The sequence below is a fragment of the Solanum pennellii genome, chromosome 3, assembly GCF_001406875.1.
Source record: "Solanum pennellii chromosome 3, SPENNV200".
Taxonomy (NCBI): domain Eukaryota; kingdom Viridiplantae; phylum Streptophyta; class Magnoliopsida; order Solanales; family Solanaceae; genus Solanum; species Solanum pennellii.
The window spans coordinates 67,037,639-67,058,254 of record NC_028639.1 but is presented as its reverse complement, the minus strand read 5'-3'; the positions used below and the strand labels follow the sequence as shown (position 1 = coordinate 67,058,254).

Sequence of the window (20,616 nt, the reverse complement as noted above, 5' to 3'; positions counted from 1 at the left end):
ATTAAAAGCAATCTTTTCGATGGAAAATTTTTGAGTGTTGAAAAATAAATGTCGATATAAATATATTTTATGTTGTAATATGCACGTATATATAATATTTATAGTATAGGGGTGTAAAAAATGAACTCAAATATAAATAACTTTCACTCACCCACCTCCCAATTTGCCCAGAATTTTAAGGGTTGGGCTCGAGATAATGTGAATTGGGTTTAATCTCAATCCATTCAAGTCTAACTCATTTTAAGAGAATTCTCAATTGAACCCAATTCAATCTCCAATTTTAATCTGTTTTCAAACTCTTTACTAGATATGTTCCTATATTATATGTATGAATTCTTATTTTTTTAACATTTTTAGGATCAATCTATTCATTTGTTATTTTTTTTAAAAAAAATTTGAGCGAAAATTCAAAGTGCGATTATAAAAGTTAAATACACTATGTTAAAATTATTGAGATTAATCGGGTCAAGATTCGTCCCGTTTTTTAGCCTATTTGAACCCAACCCATTTGAGACCAAAGCAAACTTGAGCGGGTCAAAACTCAACCCGATTTCTATCTCAACCCATTTTAATATCTCCAGTTTCAACCCAACTCGCCTATTTGACATCCTAGTACAATATTATAAGATAGATATACATACAATATACTATTTGTTGTAAATTAATTCTCCATACAATTTATTTGGTGCCCAAGTATACACAAGTACATGTATGTATATATATTCCTCTTATTGTAACAAAGAGACAAAACAAAACTATATTTAGCATTTTCTTGTTTCTTTCTTGTTAATTTTAGTATATTATCGTTACATTATAACACCGAGTAATTTATTAATATTTATGTTATTCTTTTGAAGTATTTATCTGACTTTGATGTTTACATTATTTGAACAACTAAAAATGCAAACTAATAAACCAAGACCAATTCCAATTCGTTGATTTACAATAGTTAAAGCTACATCTTTCATGAAGTAAGATTGAAAATTTGAAGACTTTATGCTCTTAGGCTGCCCTCAAATTAGTAATTGAACATCTCAACTTTGATAAAGTAGAAAATGCATGGAATTATATCGCCTTGAGATGAATATATATAATTAAAAGTAATAATATATTTTATGTAATTAACTTAATTATATTTAATAGACGAGCAAAAATAAGTATCAAATTAAAATTTAAACAAAAAATGTCTAATTAAATCATTTTATTATCAATTGAAATGTTCCGTTATAATAAAAACTTAAATCAAGAATTTAAATAAAATATCTTATAAAGTTATATGGATTAGATTGTACATTAAAGCCTTTAAAATAAGAGGAAAACCATCATATCTCTATCAAAAAAATCAAACACAAAATAAAACACATGGTATAATTTACATTGTGTTTAAGAGGAAAACCATCATATCTCATCTATCAATCAAGAACAAAATAAAACATATGGTATATTTACATTGTGTTTAGGGTATTACATCATCCATCTAGATAAACACACTCTTAAAACACCTATCTCATCACCCCAAATAAACCCAAAGTTGAAAATTATTTGTTTTTTCAAAAAATAAAAGTTAATCAACATTTTAAAGAATATTCTAGAAATCGAAAACCTTGAATTCAACTTTTGGACATTTTATTATATAATATGTGCATTCAAGTCAATAGCGGAAGTTTCAAAGGTCGGTGGGGCCCAGCCAATTAGCATCGACCACGCGTTCTCCATATTTGCCGGCGAACAAAAAGTTTTCCCTTTCCACCACGCTTAATTAAACCCGAGTCAGCAATTATAACATTCTTTAAACCGGAGATCGAGCCGAGTCATTTGCCAATAAACCCGGTTCATCACCTTTCGGCTCCAGGCATTGGAAGGACGGCAATTTTACTGCTACTTTCATATTACTGTGTGATGTGGATGCTTCTTCGTTATCAGCTCTTACTTTTGGTGACTTCATTGATGAACCTCTGGTAAAGAATGGCGGTGCAATCTTGAGAAACCACCGGTCTGATTTTGTTTCCGGATCGAACCGGTCGATTCGCTTGAATGACCTTGCACCTCTGTTGCTTCCCTCTCCTGGACCGGCTCTGTATCCTCTTGTGGTGCTACCGTGTCTTGGTAGCGTGACTGCGCAGCTCCTTGTCCGGTTTAGTAGAGCCCGGTCCATTACATCTTTCCTCACCTTCTCCGGCAATCTAAGAGTATACCGGTCTAAATTCTCCCCTGGTACCACTAATGAGTGACCGGTCGAATGTGACCTGAATTTGCTTAACATCTTTGGTCTCTTCACAGAAAAAGACCTCGGCGGCCGGTTCACCGCGTTGAAACTCAAATTTCGTTTAACTTCTGGTTTTACAGAGGTCTCCTCTTGCTGTGACATCAAATTCTCATCTACATCTATTTGAATCGTAACTTCGTTATTTTGCTGTGTATTCTCCTGTTCTTGCCCCAATTCCCGGTTCACCTCAGGAGTTTGAACCGGCATCGGTTCATCAGGTTTAGGAGTAAGATCAGCTCGGCAAACAGGGCAAGTTACATGAGATTTGAGCCAAGCATCGATGCATTCAGGATGAAAAACGTGATCACACTTAGGGATCAAACGCAACATTTCATCATCTTCAAATTCGTTCAAACACACGGCACATTCCAAAGCTCCCTTCCCAATATGATGATCCTTTACTTCGACGTAAGTAAAGGTAGGAAAAGTCTCGATGACGGAATCTTCAAGTCCACGAGTAGCAGCAGCAGTACGCCGTCGCATGGAGAAGGTTTGACCGATGCTTCCGTTAACTGCACCGCGGTTGCGTATGTAAATTGAGAAGAAGGCAATGAAAAAAAGAGCAGCAATAAGTATCACTATGATAATTGCCATAGCAGGACTGACACTCGGGTACTCGAACCGATTCTCGGAATCAGAGGAATTTGATGGCTGAGCTGACGCCGGACATAGTAATACTAATAGGAGGAGATTAACGGAAAGAGCTTTAAAATTAACCATGGCAGCTTTTGGTGGGAATTTTCGCCGGCCGGAGAAGGCAGAGTAATGAATCTAGAGAGGTGAGTATTTTGGGTTTATATATATAAAAAAAGGAAACAGAGGGAAGAGTTTTTTCTATTGAGTCTGAAAAAGTCAGTTGTAGAATATAAAAGAGTATTATTGGAGGAAGAAAAAGATAAGAAGAAAATTTTGACTTTCATAGGAAAAGGCAGCTTCTTGGATGATCTGGTATATTATTTTAAAATGTATCGTATTTATTTAAATTGCTTTAATAAAAATAAAATTGTTAAATAATAACTTAGAATGAAATGATAAAAAATATTAAGATGGTAGTATAATTACTGAGATGTTTTGTTGCTATTTAATTATGAATTTAAATTTAATATAGGGTAAAAAATACAAGGCGTAAAGGACTGACTACTTTGGTGTTCTAGAACTAAAAAGCAATTGCGGTCATAATGGATGGCTCCATGTGTTTGGAAATTATTTTTAAAATGGTTAATCGTTTAGTCAATTTTCATTACTAGATACAGGTGCCTATTTATTATTTTTTTAGCTTATTGATATCGATAGAGTTTAGAAAGTTGATTAAATTTTTTTAATATTAATTTTAAATATTTAAATTATGAATTACCTTTTATTTATACTAATTTATCTAAAGAGATTAATAAGTGTCCATAGTTAAATTATTTTCATCGTTGACAGTAGATTTTTTTGTTTAAAATAGTTACTAAGATATAACAAATTTTTATTGACATCCAAATTAATAAAATAATAAGTAAAAAGTATGAATTTAAAACTAAAATTCACAACGAAACAAATTCTATAATTTAAAAAAAAATTACATAATTAAAATAGGACACAAAAAATAATTTTTAATTCTTTTTGAACATGCTAAACAGATACATCAACAAAGATGACGTGCCTGCTTTGGCGTGAACTCTCTTATATAATTTGAGAAAATTTGGACCAATTGTGTATTTATTTCTTATTTAAAATTCGCCGGAGAATTCTAATTAGGGTGCTGCTGATCATTCGTTTGATTGGATAGTTATAAAAAAGGAAAACTATTCGGCTATCTAATTCATCGTTTATAGCTTAACTATGCCCACTTTATCTGATTTGGCCCAACTTGTATATATCAAGTAATTATTAAAACTAATTAATTTCCATTTCTTTTTCAAGACACTTTCTTTTTTTAAGTTCAAGTTCTCTGTACATCAACTTTCCTCTTCTGAGTATATATTTTGTAATTTCTCCCATATATAGGGTTAGTTCTAAATTATCAAAAATCAAAATTCTGAGTTGAATTAGATTTTTTGATAGTTTGTTATTTTTGTAATTTGAAATTCGATAACAATCTAAAGTAGAATTTCAGAATTATGATTTTCGGGTTTGTATTTGGTATGAGACATTGACATCATATGATATTCGATATTTCTCAATACTAAATTAATTATTTAATAAAGACCATGCATCAACATGTCTATTACTTATTTATTTACTAGTCGAAATAGAAAATTAAAGAATAAACATAAATCACTCAAATATATGTCTTTTAGTTGTATCAATTTATTTTTCTTAATCTCTTCTTACTTGTTGATCTTATATTATATCGTGTCTCTATATAAAAACATATAAATAATTAAAAAATTCTATTAAATTTATATTACACTCCACTATAATTTCAATATGATATTATCGAATGTATCAAATCAAATAACGATTATTAAATTACAGAATCAAAATTTAAAAGTTAATATTTCTTTTCAAGTGCTTTTAAAAATTCTTAAATCTGCTCCGCATATGTGTTTTCTAGTATTCTCAAGTTCATGAAGAACAAAATTGATATATGACTTAACTAAGCGTTTGACTCCGAGTTCTCAAATATTCTTGGTTGAGTGAAGTTTCACCATGTGTTTGGTTCAAATTTTATCAAAAATATCTGTCTATTTCAAAAAATATGATTTACACCTATAAGTTCTAAAAAATATTTTTAAAATACCCATAAATTTATATTATCATTTTATAATGAATATATTCCTTAAAAAATAACCTTATAATAGAATTGATAACAATCAACAATAACCAAATATCATTATAGGCAAGACAATACATTAATTGCATACTCAGACTTATCACTAATTCAGGTATAATTTAACCATTAAACACGTTTTTTTTCTCAATTTTATCACTCAAATTAGAACTCAAACTTTTTTGAGGAAGACAATAATATAAGACTTTGAGATAATTTTTAAAATTCTCAAATATTAAAAGATGGGCGAAAAACTATTTTTTTCTAACATTTAAAAATATGAAATACTTTTTTTAAACAAACCACTTCTCAATTTCTTTTTCAAATATTCTTGGGGCCAAACGGGTCCTTAGTATAGCTTTTAAGTCACGTGTAAGTTTCAATCGAGGGTGTAATAGTTTCGAAATGAAACTGTGTAGTACGTAGTTTTAATTAATAAAATTACCACTGATAATTAAATTTTATATTACATAAAATCAATACTTTATTAGTTTTGTCATTTAAAATAGTCAAAGTAGTCCCATAATTTTCCATATGAGTTATTGCTCATTTTTTTAAATATTTAAGAACGCCTATTTCAAACACTAATCAAAGTTGACCTTTATCCCTGTTCTAGAAGGCTTATTAATGATTTTTTTTTTGAGCTAGTTAACTTGTGGGAGTATATTTTTTATTTACTTGGCTAAAACAAGACATATGAGTATATGACAAGGTTATATTATTTTACATAAGAATAGTTTGACCTTTTTATCGTATAATTAAAAACAACCTTTTGATTGATTATTGGGCATGGCAAAATCATTACATTTTTTTTTCTTTTCAAATTTTCAGAATTCTTTTTGGTACCACCATTATAGTATAATTTATTTACTGCAACAAAAAGAAGAACTTTAGAGAGTATTTCATTCTTTGGTGAGATGTGTGGTCATTAACATTAAGTTATGTGTTGAATAAATTTGATTACGATAAATGTGAAGTACTGTGTAAGTCTAGCAGAGTAGCACATGTCTATTCGTTCAGCTGGTCGTGTTATTTTAAATACAAGTAAATTAATGAGACCGCCAATTGTAATAGTTCTAGATTTTAATTGACCAAATAATAATAACAACAATAATAGATAATAAATGTCTAGGTGAAAAATAGTTAAATGATATAAATAATCAAAAGTGGTTGCAAATGTAGAGACTAGAGAGCAGCCTTGTGGTATCCAATTCTTAAAGGAATATAACCATGTGCTAACAGTTGCGATGATTACTTAAAGGCATAATACATCAATATACTTTTTAACTTGGCTTTAAATTACATTTATGTCCTTCAACTTTGGGCGTATGCAAATAGAGACTTAAACTTGTATGAAGTTGAACAAATAGACACACACATGTCTTACATATCATTTTTTGTCTTACGTGGTGTCCTACGTGTATTTTGCCATGTAGGACTCATGTGTTTATTTATTTGAAAGTTAGATAGTTAAAATGTTACATTATGAAAGTTGGAGATCAAAATTAAAATTTGAAGCCAAATTTAGGATCCAATATATGTATTATGCCTTACTTAAAAGCGAGATGTCACGAGTTAAAACTTTTGAAAATAGAAAAAATCTTATCGGAAGTACTATCGCTAATAAGATTTGAGAAAAAAAAAAAACAGAAAGTCAAATTTGATATAGTACTATTAGTTACGGATAGTTAATAGGTTCAGTTGCCTATCGAATTTATAAGATTCAAATTTTGAATTCGTTTTTGTTATTTTCTTCCGACTTCTCCATGGAACTTGGGAGAAAAACACATCCATTCAAATAAATTCCTGTTAGATTGTTTAGCAATCTCCGGCTGTGAAGGAGGATTGGAATAATTGCCTTTTAGCTGCACCGCTTCACCTTTCTTTATCTTCTTGCCTTCTTCACCAACGACGTTAACTTGACAGGAAGCTGGTGCATTCTTCTGAACATATTCTCCAATTCCATGTCCCTTCATCACTCGTCTGAAACAAATATAAATAATAATTCACTAAGAATGTTCAATACGAAAAGTAATTTCGATATGCAGTGTTCAATTGAACAGTAACAGAGAAGGATGTTTACATGGTGGAAAGTGATCGTTTAGTTCCAATAACGAGGCTGGTAACATTGACAACAGATATTAGATCAAGTAATGCTTTGCCTGGTGATTTGCTCTCCACAAGTACAGTATCTACTGGTACCTGCAATCCCCGGTTATAAAAACGTTAAAACTCTGAATTTGACACTTGATTTCTCGGATAATAACTACTCCATTAGTTGATTGACCATATGAGAAATTAACCTCTAAATCGGGCAATTGAGGATTTTGCAAATAATGTATAACTCACTTTGGCATCATTGCATAAGCGGATGTATTTTTCCAACAGATTCTTCCGTCTGTTGCTCTCTTCATTGATGTAAGCTTGCACCTGCTCTCTGGTCAGTTGGCTACTTGATAACTTGCCAACTTTCGATACAAAATTCAATTTGTTAAACAAGTTGGTCAACAGGTTGTTTTTGGCTTTTATTTGCTTGATTAAATGTTTTCCCTTTTTTGCTAAAATTTGTTCAAGAACCATAAATGCAATACATACAATGCTATGTGCAAATTTATTTATCCTCAACTAACCACTTAATTGACAAAAGACCAGATACATTGTTTGTCAAGGTAGGCAGCTTTTTAGTTTTGTCCTAAGCTACTACAAGGTTAGAAGCACCAGATTTTAGGTTGGCTCACATTGAGATAAATTAAGCGTATTCATCAACAATTAGGTGTTTGGACATGGATTTGGGATCATAATTTCACGTTTGTGATCACATACATTTATTTTTATAACATGAAAATATATGATTTATCAATGGGCGCCTTAGGATATTTTGATATCTTATTTATGGAGTATGATTTGCTCATTTGGTAAGATTGTATAAGAATTAGAAAAATTTTGATAGTTTTCGCAACTTGGAGGTTTTCATGTTTATGAGAAAAGTAAACTTAAAAAAATATCTAAATTGCATGTCCAAACAAAAGTTAAACTTCAAATTAATCTGATTTCTAATCATGTCTAAATGAACCTAGCACTATTTGATTGCTCTGCATCTTTTGGTGATGAGGCTGGTACAGTAGTGAATATAAGGTATATTTTGTACAAGCTGTATCGACCTATTATTGTAATTTAGCTTAAATAAGGCTTTATTTCGGAGGTCAAATTAATGTTTATTTTAGTAAATATCCAAATCATGCGACAGAAAAATACTGTTCACGATCTCGAATTCCCTATTTTGCTTGATCTATTGATCATCCTATCTTGACATTCCCCTGTTTTCTTGAATACATCGTTCTATGATTCTCGAATATGTACTTGCTTTGAGTGTCTATTTATTTTCTATTGGTACCTATGGGTTGATCACAAGTCGAAATATAGTTTGCTATGAAGGCCTTTGCACTAATCAGGAAAAAAACGATGAAAACAGTAAGGAACAATACCACTGTTTTTCTATATGTTTTGGAAGAAGCATCAAATTCATAAAATTGAAAAAAAAAATGACAAATAAAAGTTACCTGGTGAAGGGATGTAGGTAATGGGAGGAAAAATATGCACAAGGCATACGCGAATTCCTGGAGAGATGGCATGATCAAGTGCCCATTGAAGAACATACATGTCATTCTTGCCAACTGCTACATAAACATCATTGATCACTCCTCCATCTTTGTTGTTCCCAATCACTTCACTCTTGCTATCTTCTCCGATCTCTTCGATTTCCCAAGACATCTCTTTTCTCAATAATGCAACTAGTAGTGAATTTTACTCTCAGTCCCTCATCTCTACCAGTCCAAAAAGGGGAAAAGCAAATGGTTTAGTGGGGACTGTGGGTAAAGATAAACACTGTGGACTTAATAAATAGAAAGAAAGGAAACAAATATTAAAAGCTTATGGAATTAACTGAATATGAGGTAAAGAAGCAAAGTCGTCGTTATCGAAGACACAAAGTAAGGAAAAAGTTTGGTCCTTTTTTTTTGTCAACATTTGCAGGCTTACTGGACATGTCACATTCTATATGTGCCTTTTGTGTTAAAATAAAGAAGAGAACTTTGCTTTCTATTTCTCTAGTGAAACATGCCTTCTCCCCTCCTGTTTTTTCTCCTTTGGACCGATTTCAGATAGTGATATAAGAGGGAATATATTGAATCATCTAGTTTTTTTTAAAAAAAAAAGTAGTTTTGGACCATACTATGATGTCCTAAAAATGCATGCCAATTGGTAGTACTTACTAGTTACTACCATTTGGATTTTCATTTCCTGCTAGTGATGTTTTCCACACTAAATATTTCATAAAACTGATCTTTCTCATATGCAAAAGATAACTCAAAGATGCTCTTGAAATGACGAAAATCATGGTGGAGTAGGAATTTCTCAGGCAATATTGCATTAGGTAACATGAATGATAATAAGATTTTCATAATAAACTTTGTATTTACTGGACTATACCTTAATCAAACGCGCCATCTACTTTAGATATCCCTTGACCGATCTTTTCTGCACACAAAATTCCAGTATGCCATATATTTTTTAAGGATTAACCTATATAGGAGTTCACCCAAATGATTAAACTAACAATAGCCAGAGAATGTATAATATATGTAAAATATGTGTATTATCATCAATAATCGATGTATACCTACTAGAAAAAATAAATAAATCTGTCCAGCTATTTGTGTGAAGATCCCAAAAAAAATCCAAATTAGTACTATATGAAACAAGATTGAGAAACAAAAATATCAGCCGAGGCTAATTAGATAGATTAAGATCATAAACAGCTTCTGATCATAGCAGTATCCCTGAAACTATTTGGTGTTTAAGCAAAATTCCATGGTTATGCTTAATTTGGAATCAATTAGTATGAAAATCAGAAAAAATTTGAAGCTTTATCTTCCCTCTGGTTTAAAATTGGTTTTCTGATTTTCATTTGTCTGTTCCTAATACATGACCACATGGTTTCCTTGTTTTTTCCAAGGACAGGAAAACATAAACATTTTGTCCGTTTTCGAATACATAACCCCCCATCTTTCTTTTACTGTTCATCCAAGTTGTGCTCTTTTTAACTTTGATCAGGTAAACTAGTAAAAAATTCATAAATACTACATTAATTCCTCTCGAGCACAACGTACAACTCTCAATTGTGCTCTCTAGGTGTGCTTGTTACCCCTTTCTTCCCACTGTAAGCCTTTCCTCATCTCAACTCGGCCTTCACTTTTAAGGCTATCCCATCCTAAGATATTGTCATATCAACGTCCATGAATCACTGCAATAGATTTTAACCACTAAATTCAAGATGGATTAGTATGGTTCCTCCACGTTTAAGACACCAGAATATCAAGCTACGAAAGTGCTTAAACTATACAACAAAAAGTAATCACCAGTGTTATTCGACAAGTAAATCTCCAAATGATGTCTTCACCAACCACTTGGCATATATATATAACACACTTTATAGCTATTGTTCATCTACTTCCCAAATTGCTAGTCTTATTCATCTAAGTTTCCACTAAAGTATTCTGTTGAAGCTCTTTTAGATACGCAGAGAGACATATTTTGGTGCGAATGTCACACTAACTGATTTTTTTAAACATCTGAATTATCACAAAGTACTATAACATAGTTTATGGGTTATCTAACCTACCACGTTTTTATTAGGACCATCCACTTGTAGTATATTCTTTAGTAACTTGACATCACGAAAAATAATTCTTTTTGCTGGCACAACTAGAAGCAAAAATCAGTAGCTCACTGTTCTGTCTTGTGAACAATAGCTTTACCAGTTGCACCCCATCTTTCATTTAACGGATTCAAAATTTGAACTTTATGAATTCCTAGAGATCGAAAATTATTATAACTCCCCAAGAGGGAGAGAAACAAAACTTAAGTAATGAGTTCCATTTCTGCCACTAGATGCCCCACACCTATTTCTTACATTCTCATAATAAATACAGGATCTGAGCAAAAGCTACTGGGCTCCCGAAAACTCCCACCCAAAAGCCCTAGATCCGCCTATGCAATAAGTGAATTATAGTCAACCAGCTAGAATAGAGTATGTTGTTGGATCTTGAGCAGATAAAAAAAGCAGTAGCAATAGTGGGGTTGGACCTAAGCGGACCGTGGAGTGGACCATGTATCCACTAATACTGCAAATTGCTTCTTCTGTAATGAATGGATGTGCTGATAATAACATCCACTCAACGAAGATATATTCCCATGCTGAAAGCCATCACAAATGTCATAAGTTGATGGCATTATTATCCATAACCATTAATCTCAGTCTTAACTGGTTATTATGGAATAATTGATTCTAAAATTGATGGATTGGTGCAGAGTGCAACAGTAATTTCTCTTTCTTTCTATTGTTCGTTGAAATTTGAAAAAAGGAGAAAGAACATGAAGTAGTATTTCAAGTTTAAGTTGAAAATGTTATTTGGAAGTTGATAGTATATTGTTTGGTTGCTACTTTTGTATTTTGAAGTTTATGTTATTTTGCATTCTATCTTACTTAAAATGCAAATATATACTCCTTCCATTCTTTTTTATATGTCGTCACTTTCTATAAATAATTGGATCATAATACTTGTCATTTCATAAGGGACATTAGTGTTATCGTAAACAACAAGTCTCATTATTTGTTAGGATTCGTTTGGAGAGGATCTAGAACACCCTCACTCTCTCAGCGAAAAATTATACAAATTGGTACTTTTATTTTTATTTTTATCTTTAGTTATGTATTTTGAATTAATTGAACACAAAACTAGAAATTGACTTAGTAATTCAAGAATTCAAAATTTTACTTTAGATTTTGAGCGTTACATTTTTTTTAATTTCGAGCGTTACATTTTTTTTAAAGCGGTTGTACAGTAGGATACATGAAACAATATTTGTCAACCATCCAAACAAAGCTAAATTTAATTGTTACTTTATGTGAAATATTGTTGGATTTATTATTATTTTTCTGAATCACTTTTTCAGTCTCACCAACCAAATGACCGATGTACACTATATAGACCCAAAATTCTTTATATTCAAAGCACATAAGTCAGCTCTTCTTAAAACATGACTAAAATTTCCTCTCTCCTTAAATTGCTACTTTTCTTGATATTTGCTGGATGGCTATCTGTTTGGCTTCTCAAGCCCACACAACTATGGACTAAAACTTGGAAGCTTGCAGAAAAAAAGGCATCAGCCTCATTCTTAACCCAATCTGGTGAAGTTCTAATTTCCAAAACTCAAATGAATTTAGATGTTCATGTACTACAAGTGTTAATTTTATGACACTTTTTCGTCTTTTGAGGTCTTGTAGGTCTTAATTGTGCTGTCTATACCTTTCCTGTTATTGCTATAGCTATAGTTGGTTTTGTTTACTTGGCACTGAAACAGAAGGAAGCAATCAGCAGGTATGTTTGCTGTTTTAATATAGGCATAACAACAAAAACATAGGTTGAGTAGAGCGTATGCAAACCTTATCTCGCCGGAATTTGGTTGACAGGAAAGGGCGGTCTTCGCTATCTGTTCTCTCCAATCCAGTAGTTGTGAATAAGTACATAGGCATTCTGTCTGGTTTTGAAATCCTTGCTGTATGTCTATTCGTCATCTTTCTAGCATGGACATTCTATGTTCGTATCTCCAATGACTTCAAGAAGATGGTACCAATGAAATCATTCACTTTGTCTGTGTAAGTGTATATATTCCTATATTCCATGCAAGAAATGATATATATATAAATCATATGGTAATACTTTCGAATGCGTTTGTATACAGATGGCAATACAGAGTATTTAGAGTGGCAACTAGGAGTGGTTTATTAGCAGAAACTTGCTTAGCTCTTCTTCTTCTTCCCATCTTGAGGGGAATGTCAGTCTTTCAAATACTTGGCATCCAATTTGAAGCTTCGGTGAGATATCATGTTTGGCTTGGGACAACAATGATATTATTTGGTACATTACATGGTGGAGGTACTTTACTAATATGGGGTATCAAACATCAACTCGGAGATGAGGTAACCTTATGTGATCATTTTGACCATTACTTCCTTTTTTCAATTTAGTTCGAACATATGTGTGTGTCTATGCTTTGCTACTTACTATCTAAGTCTATTTTTTGTATGGAGAAAAAAATAGATGTGGAAATGGCAAAAAACAGGGCGTATTTACCTCGCGGGGGAGATCACTCTTCTTATAGGATTGGTCATTTGGATCACATCACTTCCACAGATAAGAAGGAAACGATTCGAGATCTTCTATTACACACATCACTTGTATATAGTTTTCTTGGTGTTTTTCCTGTTTCATACTGGAGATCGCCACTTCTACATGGTTTTGCCTGGCTTTTTTTTGTTTTGCCTTGACAAGATACTCCGAATGATTCAGTCAAGGCCAGAAACGTATATTCTTTCTGCTCGAATCTTTCCTTCCAAAGCCATCGAGTTGACACTGCCAAAAGATCCAAGTACAATATCAGTAATCTTTTTCCAATTTTCCAAAAGCTACCTTTATGCTTTAGTGGTCCTAAATAATCACGTACTTAACACACTATTTTCAGGGTTGACATATGCACCAACAAGCGTGATTTTTATCAAGATTCCAAGGATTTCCAATTTTCAATGGCATCCTTTTAGCATAACTTCTAGCTCGAAAGTAGATAAACACACCATCTCTATTTTGATCAAAGCTGAGGGAAGGTGGACAAGCACTCTCTGTAATATGCTACATTCAAAGCCTGATTCAGAAGCTGGTGAAATGAGATTCTTGCAAGTAGCAACAGAAGGCCCTTATGGACCTTCGTCAATGGACTTTCTGAGGTAACGAAATGATGTTCTCCATGTTTGAAAATCGAGTTTTCATCTTTTCCCATATATAATTACCTGTTGAATCATCCACAGATACGATAGTCTACTTCTAGTGGCAGGTGGAATTGGGGTTACACCATTTTTGAGCATTCTGCAAGAAATTGCCTCTACAAGAAGAAGCAAAAACGTATTACCTGTAAAAATACAGCTTGTCTACACTACAAAAGACTCCAAAGGCATCTGCTTGTTAGATTCAGTTCTACCACATGTTTTCGATGCAGAACAACATTATCTACAACTGAAAGTGTTTGTGACACGTGAACACCAATCCAACAGATCGTTGCGAGAAGTGCTAAACGAGGTCCCAAAAATACAGAACATTCATTTCACCAACAATCGTCCCGGCCATGCAATATATGGACTTGAGAACTTACAATGGATGTCCGTCCTGCTTCTGGTGGTGTCTGTTGTTTTCCTAGCATTCCTTATCATCACCAACCATGTTTTTATCAAGCCTGATAAAAAGTCACCTGAACAGAAAACTGCTACTTCAGTAGTGGACATTCTTCTCATATGCTCTTTTGCATTAGCGTTAATATCCGGCACCTTGGTGGCTACCATATGGAGATGGAAGAGGCTAAGAGAAGAAACTCCATCATTTTCTGAAAAAGAAAGTAAAGCAATGAAACCAACAGGAGCAAACAGAGTTTACGATCAACACGAAATCCATTACGGAGCAAGACCAAACTTTAAAGGTATGTATCAAATACATCAATGTCCTTGCTTTAACTATTTAACTTCCAAACTATTGGCCTTCTAATATGTTGAAACTTTACAGATATCTTTTCCCAACTTGCTAATGAATCCAAAGGATCTAGTATTGGCGTCTTCGTTTGTGGGCCTGAGACATTGAAAGAATCGGTCGCAACAACTTGTCAGCTACTTTCTAACGGTTTTCAAAGTGGAGGACAAGATCATAAACCATTTTTCAGCTTTCATTCTTTAAATTTCAGCCTCTAATACTCATTGTGAACATCCGTCGAGCACATTGTCTACAAATTAACTTAATAAAAAATCAGAGTATTACCAAAAGGATTCAATTCGTTAAATTTCAGTCTCTAATACTCTTTGTGAACATCCGTCTAGCACATTGTCTACCTGTTGTGGATGTTACCATATTATGATAAGTTTGATTTCGAAAAAGAAAAGAATTAAGAAGTCTGTCAGAGAGCCAAGAGACCACCCCAGACCCACGAGAGGCCTGAGAACGATCATCTACTGCGCAGTAGGCCCGAGGACCATACCAAAGCTGTTAATCACGCTCTAGCCTCATGGCCATATTTCATCCACCAGACTTGAATTCCTGTCTCCTTAGAAATCAAGGATACAGTGGTACGAGCCTATAGAACAGATCCTGTTCAAGTAAGGTCGTGCCCAACTGTTGCGGTTGGAAGCATTTTCAATGGTTCAATTTTGAGTTCAACTAGCGATGTGGTAAAGAGGGACTTGATTCGGTTTTAAGTTATAACAGACCTTGTTAATAACCAATGAGATCTGCTTTTGATTATCTTGAGTAATGATTGTAATATCCTTTCAGTGACCAATTTGAACTGCAATGCCCATAACTATTTGCAACTAATGCTGAGTTTAGAGTTACAATACAAATAACAAACCTTTAAACAATAATTTCAAGGCAATGAAGGAAACAGAAGTACAATATCTACACAGCCGAAAGTGGTTCTGATTCCTCAGTTGACCAGTCGCTTCTATCTCTCGTGTTGCTTTCAGTAGGTGCTAATTCAACGATCAACTCATTTGGCGTTGCATCGACATTTTCACCAAGCAATACAGCAACAACCTCCTTCATAGTAGGCCGACGGAGAGGATCAGGGTGACAACATGTAAGTCCTAGTTTCAATATAGCTTCCATTTCTTCCTCCGAACACTGCTCCTTGATCCTTTTATCTGCTGCCTCACATAATCGCCCTTCCCTGTACTTTTGTCTAACCCAATCAATCAACACTTCCTCTTCCTCCAACACAATCCCTAAGTCAATCGGCCTTCGCCCACATGCCACCTCCAAAACCACCACCCCAAAACTATAAACATCACTAGCAGCAGTTGGGTTAGCCCTTGTCACCACTTCAGGTGCCAAGTACCCTAATGTACCTACTACTCTAGTAGTATTAGGGACACCACCATGAGTATACAACTTAGCTAGCCCAAAATCACCCAGTCTACCTCTCATTTCACTATCTAACAAAACATTGCTAGATTTAATATCCCTATGTACAACAACTTGTTCCCAACCATGATGCAAATAGTTCAACCCCTCAGCAACATCAGCTAGGACCCTCCTCCGGTCTACCCAATTCATAACCTTCTCCGGCTTATCGAATATCCATTTATTCAAACTCCCATTAGGCATGTAATCATACACAATCATAAGTTCATACCCCTTCCTACACCACCCTCTCATTTGTACTAAATTCTTGTGTTGAAGCCTTCCAATAGTAGATATCTCAGCCATGAATTCCTTAATTCCTTGTCTTGAGTCATGGTTCACACATTTCACTGCCACTTCTGTGTTATTAGCTAATGTTCCCTTGTATACTTTACCGAATCCACCAGCCCCAAGTAGCTCATCTTTAGAGAACCCTTTTGTAGCTTGGCTAAGCTCTTCATTTGAAAATCGATGAGGCCAGTAATCAAGTTCCCAATCTTCAATCACATCATCTTCTTCCTTCTTACGCCACCAAAACCAATAAAATACAAATAAACAACCCAACACAGCAACCACAGAACCAATAACAATCCCAGCAATAGCACCAGAAGATAGCGAAGACCCGGAATTTTCCAGCTGAAAAACCGGCAAATTCGTAGTGTTAATATCCCTTGCAACTCCAGAATCACTGAAACTCCAAGCTAGAAGTCTTTGCGCCTCAACCCATTGAGTCTTTGAAGCAGAGAACCCCATATACATCTGGGCAGACATGTAATTCGCAATTATGGGGTTTCTATAACTCAACAAAGTCCTAACAGGCCGTGACATACCCGCCGGAGCTATAGTAACATTAATCTCAAATTCAGGCCCATTAAAATCAATCCAAGCATGTATATTTTGCCCAGACCGCAAATTTAAAGGCACAAAAGAATCACTATCATTACCAGAAGAACTATAATACCCAGCCGTTTGGGTAACAATAGATTCAATGCTGTTAAGATCAATCCCGATATGATTTCTATCTGGGTCATTAAATTCCGGGTTACGACCCGTATCAAACTCGACGGCGAGAAGTGGGGCCACCGTGTGAACGGTGGCGTTAGAGAAAAGTCCAAAGTACTGACTGGAGAGGGCATTAGGCGGAGAAGTTGAAGCAGAGAGAACAAAAGCAATTCCGAATCCGGGACTAGAGGAATCATCCGGGAGTACAGAGAAGATGAACTGTGTAGAGAAAGAGGAAGAAATTGAAGTGGAACTTGAAGCGGATTTTAAAGGAATTTGAGATGGGTAAAAAGCTCGGCCAAGGGAAAATTGGTTGGAGTCATTTGTGAGGCGGATAACTGGTGGCTCAAGGCGGGCATCGTCGATGAGGGTGAGTGCAGGGGTGGTGTTAGCAGTGAAGGAGTTGAAGAGAAATTCGATGGCGAAAATGGATGGGAAGATTGTAAAATTGATGAAAATGAACAACAGTGATAATGGTGGCATAGTTTTGGGTTTTGCACGAAGAAGAAGAAGATAAATTTGTGAAGGAAAATTACATGGTATTTTTTAAGGGAATTAGAGATGAGTTGCAGGTTCTCTGAAAATGATGAAGATGTCTAAGTTCAGATCATCCTTTGACTAATTATTTTGATTCCAACTTTGTCTTTAAACGGATTAAAAAAGGTAAAACATATAAATTTAAGAAAATTTTACACAAATCACATTATAAGTGTTAATTACATCTACTTCTACTCTTTTTCAAATTATTAAATTTCTTAATTTGATAGAATTTGAATATGTCTCATACATTCCTTTTCAATTTTAAATACGTTACTCAACATCCATCATATATCATATCTCCATTTTGAAATCATCACTCAATATTTTATAAAATAATGTATCATGTCACGATATATCGCAGGATAAATTACGTCCACATACATTATGTATAATAATGTATTCAATTGATACATAGCGTTAAGTGATGTATTAAGTTTCGATGTATCGCATATAGTGATGCATCTGATCGATACATCGTATATAATGAATCAAACCACTGCATCGCATAAAGTGATATCTGACTGATATATCGCGTAAAGTAAAGTATCCTACAAAAGAAGAGAGTAGAAATTTGTGTATTTTTTTAGGTAGTAGAAAAATTTAGAGAATGTAATATAATAAATTGTGTATTTAAATAACTTTTTTATAAATTAATTTTTTTTTTATTAAAACTCCCAGTCTCCCACAATCATTTAATTTTAAACGTGAATAAGTAAAAAAAAGAACATTACATACAACAAGTTTGTACCAGTAAGAAACTTCATATTCATTTCGTTATGGTTGGATTAATCGTTGTCTAAAGACTAAAATTATGTATTGTTGGTATGATTTGCGATATGACGTATCTAAAAATTAAAATACCTTAGATATTATTAAGAGGATTCTTACCTAACAATTCATGTAAAGTTATTTAAACTATTAGAAGTTAAAAATCCACATTACTGCTTATAGTAATAGGTAAAATTTATCTGTATTAAGTGTTTATATCAAGTCTATATATGCATGACATGTATTGATTTTTTTTTTTTTTATTAAATTGCATAATGATAAAAATTACATTAACTTTATGAAAATACTTGGTACGATTAAATTTTTTCTATAGTAATCACTATATTGATATATACTTCTTAAATAATTCATATAATATAATATCTCGAAACATTAGATTATAAATTACTCCTAATAATCCAAATGTCCAATGACAAGAGTAGTTAGCTGTCGTGCGTAACATTACGAAGTAAAATTTCAACTTTTATCCAAAAACAGAAAGAAAATATGTGCACCTCCTTTGATAGCATAACCTAAGATTGAAAACACATTCACTGGCCATTCTATATATAAGAAATATTTTCGGTAGATACTTATTTGTATTCCATATTTATATGTAATTAATAGTTTCTTTTGATCTTATTCCTTAAAAATTAAACAAAGCAAGAATATATGTCACTTAATTTGATTATAAATTGCAGAAACAAAGCAATCTGAATTTTGAGAAGTTCAAAACATTTTTTTTAAATTTCTACTAAAGATATCAAAAGTGGAATTGTTCAAATTCTTCTAGTGTACATATGCTGCAAAGTCTTAAATACAATTAGACCACATTTGTCAAGCATATGAGGTATAATTTTCTTGTTTGATAGCAGCGTAATATATTTTTTTATAAAATGTCAGCTTTAGAAAAGTTTGACATTTTTCAAAGTTAAAGTCTTCTTTTACGAATTGGTTTTCTGATGCTCTTTGTATTTTAAGTTTTTAATTAAAAATGGATTCAAAATTTTATGAAAAAATATAAAATACTAAACAGAGATATATAAAAATATAAATTTAATTATAAGTATAATTGATTTTTTTTTACAAAAAGAGTTTAAATTTGAGATAACTAGTTTTATCATGATTAGAAATTACAATAGTTATAAAACAGATTAATATTTGTCTGCTATTTTTATTTAATCAACCACCACGAATCAGTAAGCAAAACAGGATATTTGTCATCTACTTAAATTTTTCTTTTATTCGTGAGAACACAATTTTTTATAGGGCAACTTTCACATATAGCAAACAAAAAATTCATATTTGTATGCTATAGCAAACTTTGCATAATTGCACTCCATAACAAACATAAGACTGTATAAATGCTATACATATACAAGTGTATAATTCGCTGCCTAAATTGTATAATTTGCTGGCCTATTTCGCTGCAATTGTATAATTCGCTATCCTATTTCACTGCAATTGTATAATGCACAATTGTATAATTCACTGCCTATTTCGCTGCAATATTAAGTGTATAGCAAGAAGATATATGTTTTTCTCTCGCTTTATACAAAAACAGAAACACCATATATACACTTCTGTTGTATAAAGTTAGAGAAAATTGTATTTCACTGCAATTGTATAATTCGCAATTGTATAATTCGTTGACATTTTTCTCTGCAATATTTGAAGTAAAATATTTGTAAATTGTATAATTAAGTGTATAACACGAAGATATATATTTTTGCATGTGTATATACAATTTTCTCTCGCTTTATACAAAACAGAAACAGAATTATACACTTCTGTGTATAAAGCGAGAGAGGCGAGCGAGAATGGAGAGTGGCGAGCGAGATTTCTGGGAGAGAGACGCTGGCAATTTTAGCTAACGTTTGTTATGGAGCACAATTAAATCAAACTCTAGCTATTCCATTTATTTTAGGTTATTAGTTTGCTATTATATACAATTTTCCCTTTTTTACACTCTTACCGAACTTCATAGGCATATATAACGAAAAATTCTTTTGCTCAAAAAATTTGATTAAAATTTAGTAAAAATAATTATCTATGTTATTTTACTTTTTGAATGTTTTTACCTTTAGTACTTTTAAATTTTAAAAAATAACTTTTTTTTATATCTATTTCACGACTTGCTAGACAAATGAAATGCCCTGTTTTGGTTACTTGAAGAATATATATATATATATATATATATATATATATATATATATATATATATATATATA

At 32.8% G+C, this 20,616-nt stretch overlaps 4 protein-coding genes and 1 non-coding gene across 5 annotated transcripts; 1 reads left to right on the top strand and 4 right to left on the bottom strand.

The window, feature by feature from the left end:
• Positions 1–1,382: 1,382 nt before the first annotated feature.
• Positions 1,383–3,177, bottom strand: LOC107012641 (E3 ubiquitin-protein ligase ATL31-like). Its single transcript, XM_015212523.2, has one exon. The coding sequence runs from the start codon at positions 2,984–2,986 to the stop codon at positions 1,790–1,792; it is 1,197 nt and encodes a 398-aa protein (XP_015068009.1). The 5' UTR covers positions 2,987–3,177; the 3' UTR covers positions 1,383–1,789.
• Positions 3,178–6,658: 3,481 nt separating this feature from the next.
• LOC107012394 lies at positions 6,659–8,971 on the bottom strand. Its single transcript, XM_015212232.2, has 4 exons — positions 8,582–8,971; positions 7,371–7,489; positions 7,105–7,223; positions 6,659–7,004 (listed from the first exon to the last, which is right to left on the bottom strand). The coding sequence occupies exons 1-4, from the start codon at positions 8,790–8,792 to the stop codon at positions 6,767–6,769; spliced, it is 687 nt and encodes a 228-aa protein (XP_015067718.1). The 5' UTR covers positions 8,793–8,971; the 3' UTR covers positions 6,659–6,766.
• A 3,084-nt stretch (positions 8,972–12,055) lies between these two features.
• On the top strand, positions 12,056–14,960 carry LOC107014546 (ferric reduction oxidase 8, mitochondrial). Its single transcript, XM_015214486.2, has 8 exons — positions 12,056–12,270; positions 12,367–12,460; positions 12,553–12,738; positions 12,825–13,062; positions 13,184–13,511; positions 13,605–13,863; positions 13,945–14,606; positions 14,690–14,960. The coding sequence occupies exons 1-8, from the start codon at positions 12,120–12,122 to the stop codon at positions 14,869–14,871; spliced, it is 2,100 nt and encodes a 699-aa protein (XP_015069972.1). The 5' UTR covers positions 12,056–12,119; the 3' UTR covers positions 14,872–14,960.
• Positions 14,961–15,068: 108 nt separating this feature from the next.
• LOC114076590 lies at positions 15,069–15,283 on the bottom strand. Its single transcript, XR_003577651.1, has one exon. It is a non-coding gene; the product is annotated as a small nucleolar RNA U3 (small nucleolar RNA).
• A 165-nt stretch (positions 15,284–15,448) lies between these two features.
• LOC107014547 (L-type lectin-domain containing receptor kinase S.1) lies at positions 15,449–17,704 on the bottom strand. Its single transcript, XM_015214487.2, has one exon. It carries the CDS (start codon positions 17,558–17,560, stop codon positions 15,572–15,574), a length of 1,989 nt encoding a protein of 662 aa, XP_015069973.1. The 5' UTR covers positions 17,561–17,704; the 3' UTR covers positions 15,449–15,571.
• Positions 17,705–20,616: the final 2,912 nt, after the last annotated feature.